Below are 20,455 nucleotides of genomic sequence, written 5' to 3'. Positions count from 1 at the left end.
CCATCAACAGATTAATGGATAAGCAGAATGTACTCATACAATGGAGTATTATCCCGCCTTAAAAAGGACGGAAATTCTGACACATGCCACAACACGGACGAACCTTGAGGACATTATGCTAAGTAGATAAGCCAGTCACAAAAAAGACAAATACCAGGGGCTGACCCCATGGCCTAGTGGTTAAGTTCGGCATGCTGTGCTTCAGAAGCCACATTCCATTCCCAGGTGCAGACCCACACCACTCAGTGGTGGCGACCCACATACAAACCAGAGGAAGACTGGCACAGATGTTAGCTCAGGGCAAATCTTCCTCAAACGAAAAGAGAAAGTTTGGCAACAGATGTTAGCTCAGGAAGAACTATCCTCAGCTTCTCTGACCAACCCCAGAAAGATATAGGGGTAAGCAAAAAATATGTAACTGTATAAGATACCAGATCCTTAAACTGCACCTTAAATAATTAAAAATCCTAAAACAAAATCTCCATGTCAGGAATGAAAGGACCAGTAATACCAGGAGTACAGACCTGGTTCTGTCTGGGTCCTGGTTACAGGCTGTGGGGCCATGGGATGCCAGGGACACATGTGGGCTGAACACCAATGGCCACCAGACTGCAAGTAGAGTCCTGCTCTGGTCTCCACTCTGCACTTGTCTACAGCTCCCGGTGTCCACAATACTAAGACCAGTGACACAGATCAGGCAACTTCTAAATTTTCCTTCTGCCCTGATGAGCTACGATCCACCTTCCCCAGGAAGAGGGAGCGAGCTAGAGTGAGGGAGACAACTGGCTTCTAGAGGCATTTTAAAATGACGTGGATGAGAAAATACTGGCAACATGATATTAAGTAGAACTGTACAGACAGCATGAACTCTACCATGCCAAGTGTATACATACTCTACGTGTAAAGGAAAGACAGGAGGGAAGCATGCCAAAAGATTAACACTGGCTATCCCCGAGCTGTGGAATTACAAAGATCATTTTATTCTTTATTCTTTCCTCTATTTTTCAGATATTCAAAATTACTTTCATAATTAGAAAAAAAGGCACGTCTGTTTTTCACTCTAAAATCTGTCTGTGGGGCCAAGCCTGGAAGCGAAAACCCTCTTTTGCAGGCTACTCCCTTTGCAAGCCTAGTTTCTTTCCTGGGAAAACCTAAACAATAGCTATGAGCCTAGCGAGATAGCAAACACGAGAGTTCACCCAGATGTTTGAGGAGCTTCCAAATAGCTGTTATAGAAAAACACTGTGGGGCCGGCCTGGTGGCATAGTGGTCAAGTTTGCGTGCTCCGCATGCGCAGCCCAGGGTTCGCAGGTTTGGATCCCAGGCACGGACGTACACACTGCTCATCAAGCCATGTTGTGGTGGCATCCCACATACAAAATAGAGGAAGATTGCCACAGATGTTAGCTCAGCAACAATCTGGCCCAAGCAAAAAGAGGAAGATTGGCAACAGATGTTAGCTCAGGGCCAATCTTCCTCACCAAAAATAAAATAAAATGATGTCTTTTAAAAAAAAGAAAAGTACTGTTACTCTTGCTCCTGGTCTGAATGTTTACGGTATCTCATACAGACTGACATAACATCAGTGACAAGGACGAGAAGGAGGGAAAACAAGGATTCAGGTCTGTTACCAGATATTCTGGTAGGCACTGCATTGTCATCACTCCCAGCAGAGCAGAGGTGTTTCTACTGAAAGATACATTCACGACTGGGGCTGAAAGGGACCCCAGAACACAACAGGGGTTCACATGGCCCAGAACCCAGCACGAAACAAACACACTTGAGAACCCAACGAGAACACATACACACACCAGGAGCCTATACTCATGTACTACACACACACATATCCCAGAACCCAATGTCTGTGCAAACAACGCAGAACCCAACATGAACACAAGCAAACACAGAGTCTTCCATGTGCACACACACCCCTCAAAACCCAAGAAAGACACAGACAACCCTCAGAACCCAACAGGTACACACATCCCTGAGAACCCAACACGGGCACTCACACTCTTCAAAATCTAACACAGAAGCGGACCCCTCAGCATTGAACACACACACACATCCCTTAGAACCCCAAACGGGCACAAACCAGAGACCCAAGTTGGGCAAACAAACCCCTCAGAACCCAAAATGGTCACACACACCTAAGACCCAACACAGACACACTCCCCTCAGAACCACTCCAATACAAAACCTTCAAACCCAATACGGGCAAACACACCACTCAGAACCAAACACAAGCACACACATACCTGATATACCACACAGGCACACACCCCACAACCCAACACAGACAAATACCGCTCAAACCCAACACAGACACACAAACCCCTTAGAACCCATAGGGGCACACACACCCCTCAGACCCAACATGGGAGCAGATCCCTCTGAACCCAACACAGACAACCGTCAGATTCGACACTGACACACACACACATCCATCAGAATCCAACAGGGAAACACACAACACACAAACAGACGTCTCAGAATCCAACACGGGCGTACACAGCCCTCAGAGCCTAACACTGATAAACACCCCTCAGGACCCAAAAGAGGCACGCATAGTCCTCAGACCCAAAACAGACACATAAAACCCTCAAAACCATCACAGACAAACTTCAGAACCAACAAACACACACCCCTCAGAACCCAAAACAGGCACACATCCCCAGAGTCCAAACAGGCACACATACCCCTCAGAACTCAAAATGGGCGAGCGTGCACACACACACACGCTCCTCAAACCCAACAAAGAGGCATATACCCTTCAGAAACCAGCACCACACACACCCCTCAGAACCATATTGGAGTACATCCCTCAGACCAACACGGACACATACCCCTCAGAACAAACACAGACACACAACCCTTAGACCCTAGACAGGCACATACACCCTTCAGAACCCAAAACTTACACACATGTACCTCAAACCAACACAAGAGCAGACAGCTCAAAACCTAAAACACAAAGACATCCTTCAGAACCCAAACTACACACATACCCCTCAGAAACCAAAATGGGCACACAAGACTCAGACCCAACACAGCGTCAGACACAACACTCAGAACCAACACAAACTCAACCCCGCAGTACCAACGTGGGCACACGACCCTCAGACCCAAAACGGGCACACACACCCCTCACAACCAAAATGGGAGCACACCCCTCAGAAGCCAACACACACACACACACCTCTCAGTACCTACTCAGACACCAAACCCTCAGAACCAACACAGGCACACACCCCTCAGAACCAGCCTGGGTACATACCCCTCACCCCATCATGGATGCATAACCCTCAGAACCAACACACGCACGCATACCCCTCAGACACACTGGCACACACCCCTCAACCCTAGAGAACTCACCACAGGAGCAGGCACACCCCCAGACTCTACACAGGGGCACACACACCTCAGAACCAATATGGGCACACACACCCCTCAGACCAACCACAAGGACACATCACTCAAACCCAACAAGCGCAAACACAACCCTCAGAACCCAATATGAGCACACACCCATCATGCCCAAAATGGGCACACACTCCTCAGAACCCAACAAGGATCCACACCTCAAACCAACAGGACACACTCCCCTCAGAACCAACATGGACACATAACTCTGGGAACCCAACACAGGCACAAGCCCTCAAACAAACATGGACACACACCCCTCAGAACCAACACAGGCGCACACTCCTAAGATCCCAACGTGGACACACAATCAACAGAACCAACACAAGCATACACCCCTCAAAACCAACAGTGACACAAAACCCTCAAACCCAGGACAGGCATATGCACCCTTCAGAATCCAACAGGAGTACACAAACTCCTCAAACCCAACAGGGACACACACACACCCCTTAGAACCCACACAGGCACAAACACCCTTCAGGACTGAACACAGGCAGACACAGCCCTCAGACCCAACATGGGAGCAGACCCAACATAACACACACACCTCTTCAGAACCAAAAACGAGCATACGCTCCTCAGTCCCAACATAGACACACACCCCTCAGGCCAACAGAAACACACAACCCTCAGACTTAACACAGGCGCACAACCCCTTAGAATCAAAAACGGGCATACACACCCTCCAGAACCCAACCCACAGTCCTCAAAACCAATATGGACACACAACCTGAGACACCCAACTTACACACCCCTAAGAAGTGAACACGGCACACATACCTCAACACGGGCACAATCTCCTCTCAAACTCAACACCAGACAGACTCCACAGGACCCAACACACATACATACTCTTTAGAACCCATACAAGAACACATCCTGAGACCCAACACAGGCACAAACACCCCTGAGAATTCAAATGTGCAGATTCAGCCCCCAGATCCATCAGGGGAACAGACATCTCAGAACCCAACCCAAACACACACCCCTCAGAACCAACACGGACAAAATCCTTAGACCTAACATAAGCACACACACCACTTTGAACACAAAACAGGCAAACGCACAACCAGAACCCAGCATGGCAAAACACCCCTTAGAACCAACAGGAAAACCACCCTTGGACCCAAATGGGAGCACAACCCTCAGAACCTACATACACACAAATCTCTCAGAACCAACACACACACAAATCTCTCAGAACCAACACAGACACACACAAAGCCTTCAGAACCAATATAGAGAGACATACCCCTCAGAACCAACAATGACAAACAAGCCTCACACCCAACACGGGCACACACACTCATCAGAACCCAACATGGGGCACACACCCCTGAGAACCCATAATGTTGACACAACCCTCAGACCCAAGATGAACACACAGCCCTCAGAATCTACGTGGACAGACACAGCCCTCAGAATCATCACAGACACCCCTCAGAACCCAACACAGGCACACATTTCCCCTCAAACCCAACTTGAGAGTAGACCCCACAGAACATAACCCAAACACACACCCCTAAAAACCCAATGTGGACTCACAACCCTCAGAATAACTTGAACACACAACCATTACACCTAACACAGGTGCATACACTCCATAAAATCCAAAACAGGCTCTCACACACCCCAAAACCCAATATGGGAGCACTGCCCTCAAAAGCCAACACCCAATAGAAGCACACACACTCCTCAGAACCATCACACACACACAAGCCTCAGACCCAACACAAGCACACACACCCCTCACACCCAACATGGGAACACTGTCCAAAAAAGCCAACACACGCACACACCTCAGACCCAAGCAGAACACACACCCCTCAGAACCAACAGAGACACACAATCCTCAGACTCAACAAGGGCACGCATCCTTCAGAACTCACCACAGCCACACACTCCCTCAATCCCAAAACGGGAGCAGACCACTCAGAAGCCAACATGTACACACACCCACATCCAACATTAGAGCACACACCTCAAAACACGAGCACATACAACTCAGAACAAGACAAACACACACCTCAGAATCAACAGTCACACACACCACTCAGTACCCAACACTAGAACACACACTCCTCAGACCCAGCACAGACAGACAAAGCTCTCAGAACCACCACAGACATATATCTCTTAGACCCAAAACGGGCCACACAATCCTCAGAACCCAACATGGGAGCGCACACTCCTCAGAACACGGTCACATACATCCCTCAGAATCAACATAGACACATAACCCTCAGACCCAAAATGGAAGCACACACTCAGAACCTAACACACACCCACACCCACCCCTCATAACCAACACAGTCATATAATCCCCAGACCCAACATGGGAACACACCCCTCAGACATAACACAAACAGAAACACCCCTCTGAACCAACATGAATACACAACCCATAGGCACAACACGGGCACACACTCCTCTCAGAACCCAACATGGGCACACACATCCCTCAGAACCCAACACAGACACACAACCTTCAGATCCTACATGAACACACATCTCTCAGTACCAACACAGACAGAGCCATTCCTCAGAACCCAACACAGGCACACACTCCCCTCAGACCCACGTGGGAGCAGAACCTTCAGAAGCCAACATGTGCACACACAGCCCTCAGACCCAACACAGGAGCAGACCTCTCAGAGTACAACCCACACACACACCCCTGAGAACCCATTATGAGCACACACCCCCTCAGACCCAACCCAAACACATACCCCTCAAAACCAACACAGACACACAACCCTTAGACCCAACAAGGGCACACACACCCCTCAGAACCCACCACAGCCGCACACTCCCCTCAAGCCCAACACGGGAGCAGACCTCTCAGAGATAAACACCAACCCCTCAGAACACAAAATGGGCACACACCCCTCAGAATCAACAGACACAAACCCTTCTACCATGGGGGCACACACTCCTCAGAAGCCAAAATGGGCACGTATACTCCTGAGAACTATCAAGGACACACAACTCTCAGAAACACCACAGGCACACACACACCCCTTAGACCACACACGAGAGCACAGCCCTCAGAGCCGACACGGACGGACACACCCCTGAGAACCAACAGGAACCCACACCCCTCAGAACCCAGCACGAACACACAATCCTCAGACCCGAACTTGTCAGAAGCCACACGGGCACACAGCCCTCAGAATCAGCACTGGAGGAGCCACTCACAACCCAACACGCACATCCCTCCGCACCCGAAGTGGGCACAAACCCCTCAGCCTCAACACGGCCACACACACCCCTCAACACGCACACAGGCCCCTCTGCGCCAACCCGGGCACACACCTCTCACACCCAGCACGCGCGCACGCTCCCCGCGGCCCCCGCCCTCTCGGGCCCCCGCACCTGGCGCAGCGCGGCCTCGGCGGCGCCGCCCTCCTGCTGCCGGAGCTGCTCCCGGAAGCGCGCCACCTGCTCCAGCAGCGCGTCCACGAGCGACGGCGCCGCGTCCCCCTCGAGCGCGGCCAGGCGGGCGCGGAGGCGCGCTATGAGGGCGTCTCGGGCGGCCAGCTGGTCCTGCAGGCGCCTCAGCCGCTGCCCGGCCTCGTGGTACAGGCCGCAGAGCGCGGCAGCCGCGCGCGGGGCCCCGTCCCGCCCGGCCGACCCCGCGTCCCCCGACGACATGGCTGCGGGCCTGGACGGGAGGGCACGCGGACGCCGGCAACTTCCGCGCCCGGTCTGGGCGGGCGGCCTACCTTCCCGGAACTTTTCCCGGCGTGCCCCGCCCGCCGCCGAGAGCCAGGCCCCGCCCCGCGGAGGCCCAGGCCACGCCCCCCGCCCGGAGTCGGGCCCCGCCCAGCTTGCCCGGGCCCGCGGAACACCGCCCCCCTCGGGTCGGAAAGGAGTCCGAGACCACCGCGAGCGTCCGAATCCCCGGGCTGCAGGCCGGTGGGCCAGCCGGAGCAACCGGAAAGGGGCGACGTCCCACGAGCTGAGCCCAGGGAGGAGCCCCGCCCACCAGGGCGCCAGACTCCCGCATGCCCCTCTCTAAGGTCGCAGGAGCTGCTCTTAGAACGGGCGGCAAGAGAGAGCTGGCCCTTTCCCACCCTCACTTCTCCATCCGTTTCCTGCCCTCAACTTCCTAGACCAACTCCGAGCGTTTTTCTGTCGCTCCACGGCTATTTTCTTTTTCAAAGTCTGAGTTTCCGCCACAATTATGCTCAAGCATCCGAGCGGTCTTTCAAAGGTTCCCTCCCTCAGAATCCGCGGGGCCCTGCGTGTGTGCTCCCCTCCTCCGCCCGGTCCCCTGACAGCAGGATCGCGTTTTTCCCCCTTTCTGTAACAGCCGAGCTTGGGCTGAGCCCAGGGAAAACACTCACAAGCTTGTAGAATCAGACAAAGCCAGCTCACACTTCCTCCTCCACGGAGGGAAGGTCAAAACCACTGCCGTCCCTACCTGGTAGGGGTGTTGTGGGGACTGGAGGATGGAGGGCACAGCGCCTGGCGGGCAAGCCCGCAGTCCACGTGGCTGCGCTTATGAGTGACACATTCTGATTGGCTGAGGCAGTGGAGGAGAAAACGAAATAGTACTGGCCCCAGGGCTATGCGAGGTGGGGTGAATCTTAATTCCTATTGTCATATGTGTAACCTGGGGCAGGTCACTCAAGAGCCCTGGAACCTGGTTCTCAACTGCAAAATGGGCATCACAGTCTCTCATCCAACCCTCTGGGGTCACATATATTTTGGAAATCAGAATCTTTGGATTTTAGAAAGGTAAATATAATTGGAGTAGTCAGCCTCCAGAAAGGATCCCACCTCCTGGTATTCATGATCTTGTGATTTCACCCTCTGACACATTGAATAGGGCTGACCTATGTAAGAAGGAGGATATTGCAGAAATGCAGATCACACAAATGCAGATGGAGTGTGATTTCTGCAGCTAGGTCACAAAAGACATTGTGGCTACTGCCTTGCCCTCTCTTGGATCACTCGCTCTGGGGGAAGCCGCTTGTCATATTATGAGGACTCTCAGGTAGCCCTGTGGAGAGGTCCGTGTGGCAAGGAACTGAAGCTTCATGCCTACAGCCAGGATCAATTTGCCTACTATAGCATGTGAGCTACCTTGGAACCGCGTCCTACAGCCCCAGTCAGACCTACAGATGAGGCAGCCCCAGCCAGTGTTAACTGTGACCTCATGGGACATCCTAAGCCAGAACCAGCCAGCTAAGCTGCTTCTGAATTCCTGACTCACAGAAGCTATATGAAATAATAATTGTTTATTGTTTTAAGCTGCTAACATTTGCAGTAGTTTGTGACACAGCAATAGAAAACTAACAAATAGTTTACTTCTCAGTGCTCCCACTGGGGCATGGGATAGCACCCCAAAACCAGATGCCTTAAAATTTCTGCAAAGAAAAGATGACCATTCAAACTAAATGAGACAAAGACCAGGAAAATCTTGACAGGTGTTCAAGTCAGATTTTGCACCAATTTTAAGAAAAACATTTTGGGTTTCTGAGCTTTTTGGATTTTAGAATTATAGATAAGGGATGGAGGCCTCCAACAACATCTGCCTTACAGATGTGGTGAGGATGCAATAAGTTAACATAGGCAGAACCCAACATGTTCGTTCCTTCTGCTAAAATCCAGGTGCTAAGTCAGGCACTGACATTCATGGGCAAACATTCTAATAGTGGAGACAGACCCTCTTTCAAAAAAAGACACTTTGTACAGGAAAGGAAGGGGGAAAGAATATATAAGGAAACAAATAAAGGGCTAAGAAAGAGAAACAGGAGGGTGACTAGAGAGGAGAGGAATTTCAGCTGCAACCTAAAGGATGAGAAGGAGCCGGGCACAGGATTGAGTAAGTGGGTCCCAAGCAGGCGGAAGTGTGCACACAGGCCTGGGGAGAGTTCCCCGGCCGAACTGGAGTACAGTAGGGTGGCAGGGAGGGGGAGGAGCCAAATCAGGAGCCCTCCAGGCCCTGCAGAGAGGTTGGGTCTCATTCTAAGAACAGCGGGGGGCCATGGGGTTTCCAGTGGAGGTGAGCAGGTTCTTGGAGAAAAAATAAGGGATGGGGAATGGAAGGAGGGAGAGGTGTAGCCAGTGAACGCAGAGACTGGGGATGGGCTGCTTCCTCAATTCTGATTCCTCTTCTGATGGAAAACTATCAAATCTGTGTTTCTCTAAAGTTCTCCCTCCCTGGGCCTCTTCCTTCAGCTCTCTTTGGGGCCTGTGGCCCTTTTCTGGACTCCTTCCCCTTCTGTCTGGATGCTGGGACTTCAGCCCTTGCTGTGATCACCTCTGGAGGCAGCTATGCCAAGAAAGAGGCTATAGAGGGGCTGAGGGCCAAGCCCATCTGTGGAACAGTGGCCCATGAGGTTGCCACTGGTGCAGCCTATGCCAGCAACCACCCCGACATGTGCACATACCTGCTGTCGTGCCCTCTCCAGCCCTTCTCCCTCCCATGGGTCCACAAGGTAATATTTCACAAAGTAAAATTCCCAGTCGCAGAAAAGTGTCTTAGCTAGGGCTGCCATAACAAAATGCCATAGACTGGGGGGCTTAAACAACAGGCATTTATTTTCTCAGAGTTCTGGAGGTTAAGTTCAAGGTGCCAGCAGGGCTTGTGTCTCCTGAGGCCTCTCTCCTTGGCTTGCAAATGACCACCTTCTCACTGTGTCCTCAGGTGGCCTTTGCTCTGTACACACACCTCTCTCGTGTCTCTCTCTCTTCTTATAAGGACACCAGTCCTATGAGATTAGGGCCCACCCTTATGACCTTATCTAACCTTAATTACCTCTTTAAAGGCTGCGTCTCCAAACACAATCACGTTGGGGGTTAGGGCTTCAACATGGGGATTTGGGGGGCACACAATTCAGTCCGTAACAGTGGGGCTGCTGCTGTGTGGCACAAAGAGGTTTTTTGTTATTTTATAAGGTTCTCGACATATGAAGGTGTGTCCCCTCTGTCCTTGGAAGAGGGAAAAGGTGGAACTTGGAGAAGGACGCGGAGACAGAGTTGTCCTCGAGAGCCTGGGCTATGAGCCCCTTCCCACTCCTGGAGCAGGTTGTTTGGTGCTGTTGTACCTGCCGTGGCAAATGCAGGAACAAGCAAACCCTCTGCCTCCAAGTGTCTCTACACCTTCCTGGCCAAGACGGCATGGACATTGAGCTGTTCCACTGGATTTTTTTTTTTTACTCTTTGCTTTTTTGTGACATCCTTGCTTCTGGGGCACAGGAGCAGTAGAAAGAATGGCAGGTTGAGGAAAGAGCCCTTATTTCTAGGGGCTGCTTGGCCACCATTCACCCTTCTTACCCTTTCTGTGGGTCAGCCTCCCACCCCGCCACTTTCTCTGACCTCTCCCAGCTCCTCACTGGCTAGCCGAGAGAACCTCCCATGCCCAGTCCTAAAACCATTGTCTTACTCAGATGACCTGAAACAAAGATAAGGAAAGCCTGCTTCCCAAAAGCATGAGGTTGGGTGGAAGCTGATACCTGGAGCATTGGATTTCCACGTCCTGCAAATCTTCAGGGTTTGCATCTCTGTAGTAAAGGGTTAGCTCTGCAGGTTTGGAGGGTTCAAACCCTGCACACTCCAAAGAAAGGATTGACCCTTGACCAGCTCCTGGGAGACAGCTGTAAGCCCTTGGAATATCCTGCCTGATAAGAGTATCCTTGATTACCTGGCGGCCGTGGGCCACACCAGATAGCCTGTGCTAACATTGTGGTTTATGGCAGGGGCGTGGGACGTGATGTTTCAGCCAGACCTCTAGGGGGCCAGAGATTGAGTGACAGGAACAGCCACAGCAGCGCTCCACACCTATGGCAGGACTGGGGAAGCTTCCCTGGTTGGCAGCGCCTCCTCCGCATTGTCACTCGGCGTTGCTGGGAGCAGTAAGTGCTGTCCGTCAACTCCCCTGGGCCAGGACTCCTGGAAGCTGGCGCTGGTCTCTCTGGCCCCTGCCGGACGTGCCTCTTCCTTTGCTGATTTTAATCCGTATCCTTTTCTGTAATAAACTGTAACTGTGAGTATAACAGCTTGTCTGAGTTCTGTGAGTCCTTCCAGTGATTCCTTGAGCCCCGGGACCCTGACAAAAGACCTCTTTGCAGCCAATGTGTATTACTGATTGTGGCAGATTGATTCTTGCTCCCAGCTTTCTACCACCACTCACCATGCCAGTTTGCCACGTGATTTTGGGTACCTGCACTAGAGAAGGCCAAGTCCATGTCCCTGCCCACTCGGCCCTGAGCTCGGCCAGTGGATGTCAGCAGAAGTTGCACGAGATGAGGCCTCTGCTTCTGCTGTCTGCTGCTGCTCCTTAGAAGAGCAGGCCCTGGGTAGCCTCTGATCCTTAAAGGGACAATGGAGAGGGCCTGAGCCCCACCTGCAACCTGAAGCCACTGAGGCCTGCACCCTGCCAGCTCTCAGACACATCCATACCCTCTCCCTGCTCACAGTGGACCAGCCATCCTAAGAGAGTCCCTTAGCAACACCAAGTTCTTTCTCACCTCAGGACTTTGTACCTGCTGTTCCCTCTGCCTGGAATGCTTGTGTCTTCCACTTTTTGCACAACTAACAGCTACGTCGATCATGGGGTCACTCTTAATAGCAGGGTGAGAGGACTAAGCCTAGGGCAACTGAGTGGCACAGCCAATGACCTAGGGGCAGCCCAGGCAGCTGTTCCCGACCTGCACCAGGCTGGCCTGGGCTTTTTGTGTTTGGTTGGTGACCAGGTATGCTTCTCCTTGCCACCTCTGCATTTGTCCCCGTGTCCTCTTGCAGCTTGAAATGTTTTTCCTGTGAGGTTGTGGCTCCCCCTTCGCCTGGATTTCCTGGCAAGCACTAGGTTTTCTATGATGTGACACATCTTTTGAGAAGTAAAGTAGACCCCCTCTGCTCTCTGGGGTTAAAGGATGCCCCCAGAACGGTATGTCCACATCCGAACCTCCAGGACCTGTGAATTGACCTTACTTGGAAAAAGAGTCTTTGCAGATGTAACATAAGTTAAGGATCTCAAAATTAGGAGATCATCCTGGATTACACGAGTGGGCCCAAATCCAATGACCCAAATCCTTATAAGAGACACAAGAAGAGAAGAAGACACAGACACACAGAGAAGAAGGCCATGAGAAGATAGAGTCGTAGGGTGATGTGGCCACAAAGCAAGGAAGCCGGCAGACACCAGAAGCTGACCAGGCACCGTCTGCTCTGCGATCACCCGTGAGCCCCACCTCGTGGGTGCGCCATCCTCTCTGCTTTGTCAAAACTCCTGCTGAAAGTGACAGCTCGGGAGCCCCCACGTCACCCAGTGTCCTGGAGGAAGCTGTCCTTCCTTGGCCCACAGCTCCCCACACACCTCTGGATGCCAGGCGCCCTGCGCCCACCTCACAGGGTGTGATTCTGAAAGAGGAACGGGCTTCCGCCAGGCCCAGAGGAACCTCCTGCATCAGTGTTACTGGCTTTGTTTGCTGTTTTGTATTGTTTTGCCTCAGTGAATGAGGACTTTGATCATCAGAAGATGGTTCAGACTATAGGGTGAGCACAGGACACCCTGGGATAAGGAGTGCGTGGGGAGGCATGGTGCACCCAGGAGGTGGGGCTCACAGGCAAGGACCACCACAGTCACAGAACAGACTGTGCTGGGTCAGCTCCCAGAAGAGACACCATGAGCTGCCCAGCAGGCCCCTCCCAGGCCCAGCGTCCATGCCTCTCCCATCCCCATCTCTTCTCCATCCCCTACAGCTCTCCATGGGGCTTCCACCTGGCACACCCCCACCTTCTGCTCACTGAGGTCCAGCTCAGCAGGGAGTATGAGGGCACCAGGGGCAGGCAGGGCATGGGAGGTTCAGTCAGGGGGCATGAGGGAAGGGCAGAGCTTCCCATCCCGACTCACCTTTCCACATCCCCTCTTCCTCCAGGTGCCTTCTCTGACCGCCACCAGGGCTCGCAGCTCGGACCCCATCACTCTTCCTGGCTCTCATCCAGAGGCATCAGGAAAGATAGGTGACCTGTGACTAGACACTAGAAGGGAGGAGGGAGCTGAGCAGGTATCTGGGGAAAGAACCTTCTAGGTGGAGGGAACAGCTAGGGGAAGGCCCCAGGGGCAAGTGCTGGACCTGGTCAAGAAACTTGGAGGAGGCTGGTCTAGCTGGAGTGGAGCAAGCAGGGAGGGCAGGGAAGGACCAGGACAGACTGAACCCTGAAAGTCCCCGTCCCATGCCCAGCCTGTGGACATTAGGCCAGTCCCTCACAAAGCCCTCTGGCTGCTGTGTGCACACAGGGGGCACCACTCAGTCTCACTCTGGGCTCTCCTCCCCCAGCTCCAGTGCAGGGGGATCTAAGGAAACCAGCTTCTCCTTGTCCTGCTGACAGAATGAAAACATTCGCACTGTAGAACCCTTGGGAACCAGGAAAGGATTGGGAGGAGAAGGGAGACGGCCCCAGTGGTGTATCTGAGCAGCTTGCAGCCACCATCACATTTGCCCCGAGAGGCAGGCAAGGGAAAGAAAATTCTGGACCCATTTAAGAGTTTCGGACCCTGAGGCCAGGTGGGTGAGGCCATGTTGGAACAATGCAGCTCCAGCTGCCCCACGTGATCCACATCGTTGTGTGGTGTGAGCCAGAGGTGGCCCCTTGCTTCTGTCCCCATGGCCATCTCCACCCTCATGGCTACCTCCATCCCCATGGCCACCTCTGTCCCCCCTGTCCTCTCTATCCACATAGCCCTCTCCAACCTCATACCCTCTCCCTGTCGGCGGGCGTGGGGCCGAGTGCAGGGGCTGTGGGCAGTGGAAACTCAGCAGCAGGGAGAGCCAGAGCCGCCGAAAGCAGAGAAGCAGCCCGCAGAGGGCCCTCGGGGTGGGTGCAGGCCCCAGGAGGGCCCTCCTGACAGCACAACTCTGGCCACTCTGCCACACTGCCCAATGGCCCACCGTTAGCCTACCTGGAGGAAGGATCCCTGGCTTGGCACCTACAATCATTTCTTAACTGAGTGATCAAAATGCAAATTCTGCAGGGTTCATATGCAGTTCCTGGTGGGCGCAGGCACCTCAGGGCAGCTCGGCTCCCAGACACAGCCAGGATATCTGACGCCAAGGAAGGGGCCTGCCCTGTGAGTGTCCACAAGGGGGCGATGTGGCCCTGCACTGGATGCAAACTCCACCCTCACCCTGTGCCTGAGTACAAACAACTGAGCCCAGGGTGCAGACCCCCCCAACTCCCTACGCCCTCCTCCTCACCCCCGACGCCTGTCACTGAATGCTGGGTACAGCCACCCCAACCCCTGGCTCTTCCTGGCCCAGAACCTTTCTTCATGTCACTCAACAATCTTTTTCATCTCCAAGTCCATCTCTGAAGTAGAGAGACAACAATCTGCTCTCCCATGGGGGCTCCTGTGTGCTAGGGGGAGAATTTAACTTCCGTCCTGTCAGTCTAAAATGTGTTCAATCCAAGAGCTTCCATGGCCCTAAGGAGGTGTTCAGAGGAAACAGGCCCTCAAACATCATCTCCCCTCCCCTGCTTCTCTCCCTAACATGATGTCCAGATGGATTGGAAGAGGGAGCTCACAAGTCCCATGGCTTTGGGAAGGGGGTCCCTGGCCATGGTGGGGTCCTTAAGTGAGCTGGTTGGTGTTGACTGGTCTCCATGAGGATGACCCCACTCTGCCTTCCTCTTCCCATGCCCTCCCTATGGAGGAGGAGACTGTATGGCCACTCAGAGCGTATGCCCCAATTCTAGACCACACTTTGAGGGCCAGGACTCAGAATTCCCTGGCTGAATGGCCCCGGGCAGGCCTTGTCACCATCTCTCTCCCGCTGAGGGCAGATTGTGCCACTGGTGTGTACAGCCCTGGTGAGATGCAGACATAGCTGGGTAGTGAGCTGGGGTGGACACATGGGTGGGGGGTGAAGGGGAGAGGTTGAAGGTCTCAGAACAGGGGCCAATGCCAACTCTCCCATGGTTCACAGAAAGAACTCAGGAAAGCCCCAGACTGTGAACCCAGACCTGGCCTTCCAGGTACTGCGAGGTGTAGTTGCCAATGAACAAAGAGAGAGCAAGTCTGTTTCATGGCTTAGAGCTTGATAGGTAGCTCTGGAATATTTAGATGTGTGGACTGTGGATCTCCCCTGGACAGACTGGCTGGAGATGCATCTGACGCTTCCCTCCCCTCAGCTCTTCTCTGTCCTCTCACAGTCCATGATCTTCTACTTCCATGATGCTCTGCCACTGAGAGCGTCCCAGCCACACCATGGCAGAAGCCTTTGTTCTGAGTGCCCCAGCTCAGTGGGGGCTAGACTAAAGGAGGAGAGAAAGGAGCATGAAGAATTACTACCTGGGCCTTGACCATCTCACTGCATGTTCTGGTCTTGGAGAACTTGCTCCTTCCCTGGCAGCCTAAGAGGGATGGCAGTGCTGGGACCGAGTCAGGTGGCAGTGCTGAGCAGTGCTTTTGAGCAAAGACTTGCAGGAGGTGAAGGAGTGAGAAATGCAGATTTCTGGGGGAAGAGTGTTCCAGGCAGAGAGAATAGCCATGGAAAGGCCCAGAGGCAGGGGTGTGTCTGTCTGTTTAGGAAACAGCAAGGAGACCCACAGGGCAGAAACAGTGTGGGTCGGGGAGAAGAAGGAGACGGGGCAGCAGAGAGGAAATGGGGCCCAGGTTTTGGAGGTCTTGCAGACCACCATGAGGACTCTGGCTTTCCCTTGGAGTAAAACGAGGAGCCTTACAGGGCTCTGGGGAGACAAGGTTCCATTCGAAGGCTCTTACATAGATTCAGGAGAGAGATGATGCTGGCTTGGCCTAGAGCGGTGGGCATGGAGATGAGAAACCAGAAGATTCTGAAGAGCTTCTGAAGGTGGAGCCAACAAGATTTCCTGATAGATTGGCAGAATAAAACCTCCCAAAATGTCCATGTCCTAATCCCCAGAACCTATAAATGTGTTAACTTAAATGGTGAGGGGGAATGAAGGCTGCAGATGAGCTGAAATTGCTGATTAGCTGAGCTTGAGCTAGGGAGACGATCCTGGGTTATCGGGTGGGCCCAGTGTAATCACGGGGCCCTTCAATGTGGAAGAGGAGGCCAGAGTGAGGCGACATGAGGACTTGACCTGCTGTTTCTGCCTTTGAGGATGGAGGAAGAGGCCCATGAGCCAAGGAATGAGATGATTTCTAAGAGCTGGGAAAGGCAAGAAGGTGGATTGTCTCCTCAAAGCCTCCAGAAGGAATGCAGCCCTGCAGACACCTTGATTTTAACTCAGTGAGACCCACGCCAGACTTGTAATGAGACCTCCAGAAATGTAAGATAATAAATTTGTGTTGTTTTAAGACGCTGAGTTTGACATAATTATTACAGCAGCCACAGGACTTGCACACAGACTGGGGCGGGGTGTGAGAGAAAGTCGAGGAGGGCCTGACGTCACCTGCCTGAGCAAGGAGGAGGGTGGAGCTGCCCTCACCTGGGACAGGGCAGGTGGGGTGGAGAGGGGCAGCAATCTTGCTAGCCTGCTCACCGTGGCAGCCCAGAGCCTGGCACAGGCTACACATAGGAGGCCCTTGGCCAAGGTTAGTGGAATGAATGAATGTTTAGGTGTTTAGGAATATATGTGACGTGCATAAGTGAATAAATGATTCCATGAGGCTGAGCTAGGAGCCCCAGTCTCCAGGAATGGCTGGGGTGAGGGGGCCAGGAGAGGGTCCAGACAGCCATGCCCCTTGCCAGTCTCCAGAGCTCAGGTAGTCTCGGGCAAGACCTCAGCTGGGCGAAGGGGAGTCAGGGCCCTGCAGGGATGGGGCCCACTCCGTTTTCGTCCTGCACAGCCAGCATGATAGGCATCCCTGGCCTGAGGGATCACAGGGGACCCCCACCCCTACCCAGCTTGAGGGGAGCAGCCCAGTGAAGGTGCAGCTTGCCCCCTCCTGCTGCCTTCTGCCCAGCCAGCCTCCTAGCCAAGGCCTGCAGTGCCCCCGCCCCCACCCACATACACTACATCCCGAGAGCCCTTCTGAGAACATCATTTTGATGAGGATTTTAGGCCGGTTAATTTTAGAACTGCAGATGAGAAGCAGGCTCCCAGGAGCAGAGTTTGCTTGCCCTTTGAGAGACATTTGCATTTGTGAAGGAAATCGCCATGCCTCCCCCTCTGCACCAGGAGGAAGGGGGCATGGCTTTATCTCTGGAAACTCTTAATGGGGAAGGCAAGGACTTAAGTTGGTTACTGTCTGGCAACCTCGTGTAACTGATTTAGGGTGGTGGCTTCTGGCCTTTACTTAATCTGGTTTGATTCTTATCTAAAAGTTGTGGGACCACCCAACGGCCAGACCCCATCTGCACTGATATCATTTTAACTTTTTTACATGTTCTTTCCTTTGTCTTGTAAAGAGAGGGCTCACATACCTACGCCTTAAATTTAGCCTTACTCTCCACCCATGTTTGCAGCAGTAGCGGGGGCAGCAGCAGCTCTGACTGCCCATGGGCCCTGTCCCCATGCTATTCCACACTATTCTCTAAATAAAAGAGCACTATTGCCAGATCTTGAGAGTCCAAGAAATCTTTCTTTCGACTCCTCGACACCTCACCGACCCCGCAGCATTTCTTCTCCATCTTATTCCATTTCCTAGACATATTTAGTGCTGGCACATCTTCCCAGACCCTTCAGCCCCAGACAGAGGATTCTAGAAGGTTCTGAGTCTTTTTATGGGAGCAGAGGGGCCTGGACAGCACTGCCTTGGGCCAAGAAGCCAACCCTTGGGATCCTCAGCCTCCTCTTCCAGTCCTGGGCAGTGGGGGTCAGCAAAGCAGGGCTCTTCCAGCCAGGGTCCCAAGGGCCAGGAGAAGGGAGGACCCTAGTCAGGGCACTTGCAGCCTGGGCACCTATGGCAAAATCCAGTGGTGGGTGGGTTTAGAGCACAGCAGCTGAGGATGGGCAGGGCAGGAAGCCAAAGCAGCCCGAGAGGGGAAGCTATGACAAGTCTCTTCCCTCTCTGGCCTCAGTGTTTGCATCTGTTCAATGGAGAGAAGCCATGTGCACCTGCTTTTATTGTCTATTAAAGACATTTGTACCAAATACCCACAATGTGGCTAGTGTGTGCCGTGGTCTCTGCTCCCAGGGAAGCCACCCCATCTGGATGAGGGTAATGTGCCCACAAGCTGGAGGTGACATCACCTGTGATGGTGATGCCCACCGGAGCCCCAGCCTCACAGTTCCTGGGCTATGCGGTGATGGCAGCTCTTGGGTCTTTAGTGGCTCCTATTCTTTGTTGGAGCTGTTTTCCTCCTCCCAGGAACCACCCCCACCCCCCACCACACAGAGGGGAATGTCTGTATTTCATTCCCAGACAGAGCCTTCTTCTTAGCTATCGGCGAGGGTGTTGGCTGATATTTGAAGTGTCAGCTGATAGATAACCAAGCTGTTACCTGTCAGCTCAGGTGCTGGGTGACAGCTAAAGGATTATCTGTGAGTCTCTGTGCCTTTTTTCAGGAAGCTACTTGAGGGTGTGCTCCACCAAACGGAGGGAGGAAACCAAGAAAGAGGAAGTTGTGGGATGCAGAAAGCAGAGGATCCTGCAGCAGAGAGAACAATGAAGGGAACTTTGGGGTGCTGGTAAAAATGGATCCCAGGGTGAAGGCTGTGCCCCAGCTTAGAAAGCAGAATCTACTTTGAATTGATAGAATACCTGAAACACCGGGATGCCTTGGGGGAGATTTGGACATTTGGCAGAATTTGGAGTTGAATTAGTAATGAGAATTAAGCAAAATTAAGATGACATTAACTCCAGGGGAAGCAAGAAGTTGAGCAAGAAAGGAAAAGTTATCATGATACATTATGTAGCCCAGACTTGCATAGTGTTTGTGTAGTATCATAATGATGTCAGCCATGACTATTGACTGAAACAAAATGATGAGGTAATGATATTGGAGGTGAGGAAGTAGAAATGTAAGTGTGTTATTTGTGGATATGGGGGTGAAACCAAAAGAATGAGCTAAAAGTTGCGATGGAAAATGAGGGCTGGAGGACTGCTGTGTTTTGTAAGAAGCCTTGTAAAACTATGGAACACTTTATGTGCATGTATGACTCTGCTAATGAGTAGAAACTAAATTTAAAACACACGCAAATGAGTTACGTGCTCCATTTTATCTTGCTGGTCAATCATCAGGATGCAAACTTGTGCCTCAGGATCAACTAATTTTTGTGTAGCCCCAGAAAGCATGAATATAGATTCTCCTTATGATAAGTAATACATGCATAGGTAGTAACAAAAGGCTGCTTTTACCTGCTGTCAGATATTGGGGTGCCACATAAGAGTTTTATCTTCAATAAGCAAAAAACTCTATCTCATTGTTTTGTTTATGCCGTTTTTTGACATTCACCTTTTGGGGCTCACTTTTATGTTGCCATATCTACTGGCTCTTTTCTTTATACTCAAAAGCTGGTCGTTTTACCTTTGGTATTGTACCTAGAAAGCCTGCCTCATTTCCATAGTATATAATCATCTACATTTTCTTTTAATATGTTTTGGGTTCTTTTTTTTTATGTTTTGGGTTCTTTTTTTCACATTTTAAGTCTTTAATCTGACTGAAACTCATTTGGGCATAAAATGTGAGGCAGGGTCTCTCTCTCCCTCTAACTGTTAGCCAAACATTTCAACACTATTAATGAATGAGTTGAGATAACCAGACATGACTTTGTCCTTAATTTTTTTTTTAAAGATTTTATTTTTTCCTTTTTCTCCCCAAAGCCCCCTGGTGCATAGTTGTATATTCCTCATTGTGGGTCCTTCTAGTTGTGGCATGTGGGAAGCTGCCTCAGCGTGGTTTGATGAGCAGGGCCATGTCCGCGCCCAGGATTCGGACCAACGAAACACTGGGCCGCCTGCAGTGGAGCGCGCGAACTTAACTTCTCGGCCACGGGGCCAGCCCCTGTCCTTAATTTTGTGCAATACGAAATGGGGGAAAAAAAGGAAGCTTTTATTTCTCTGTGGTTCCATGGGAGCTGCCCACGGGCTCTGCAGCCAGGCTTCCTGGGCATACAGCCCAGCGCCCCAATGTGAGCTTCCCTTCTC

General features: G+C 52.2%; 1 protein-coding gene across 1 annotated transcript in view; it reads right to left on the bottom strand.

Moving 5' to 3' along the window:
• TNIP2 (TNFAIP3 interacting protein 2) overlaps nt 1–7,227 on the bottom strand; it is a 32,644-nt gene extending 25,417 nt beyond the window's left edge. The window contains exon 1 of the mRNA XM_023638490.2: nt 6,802–7,227. Within this exon, the coding sequence (XP_023494258.1) occupies nt 6,802–7,080 (279 nt within the window). The 5' untranslated portion in view covers nt 7,081–7,227. The remainder of the gene's footprint in view (nt 1–6,801) is intronic.
• Nucleotides 7,228–20,455: the final 13,228 nt, after the last annotated feature.

The sequence above is a fragment of the Equus caballus genome, chromosome 3 (assembly GCF_041296265.1).
Source record: "Equus caballus isolate H_3958 breed thoroughbred chromosome 3, TB-T2T, whole genome shotgun sequence".
Lineage (NCBI taxonomy): Eukaryota > Metazoa > Chordata > Mammalia > Perissodactyla > Equidae > Equus > Equus caballus.
This window is presented reverse-complemented; position numbering and strand designations above follow the sequence as displayed.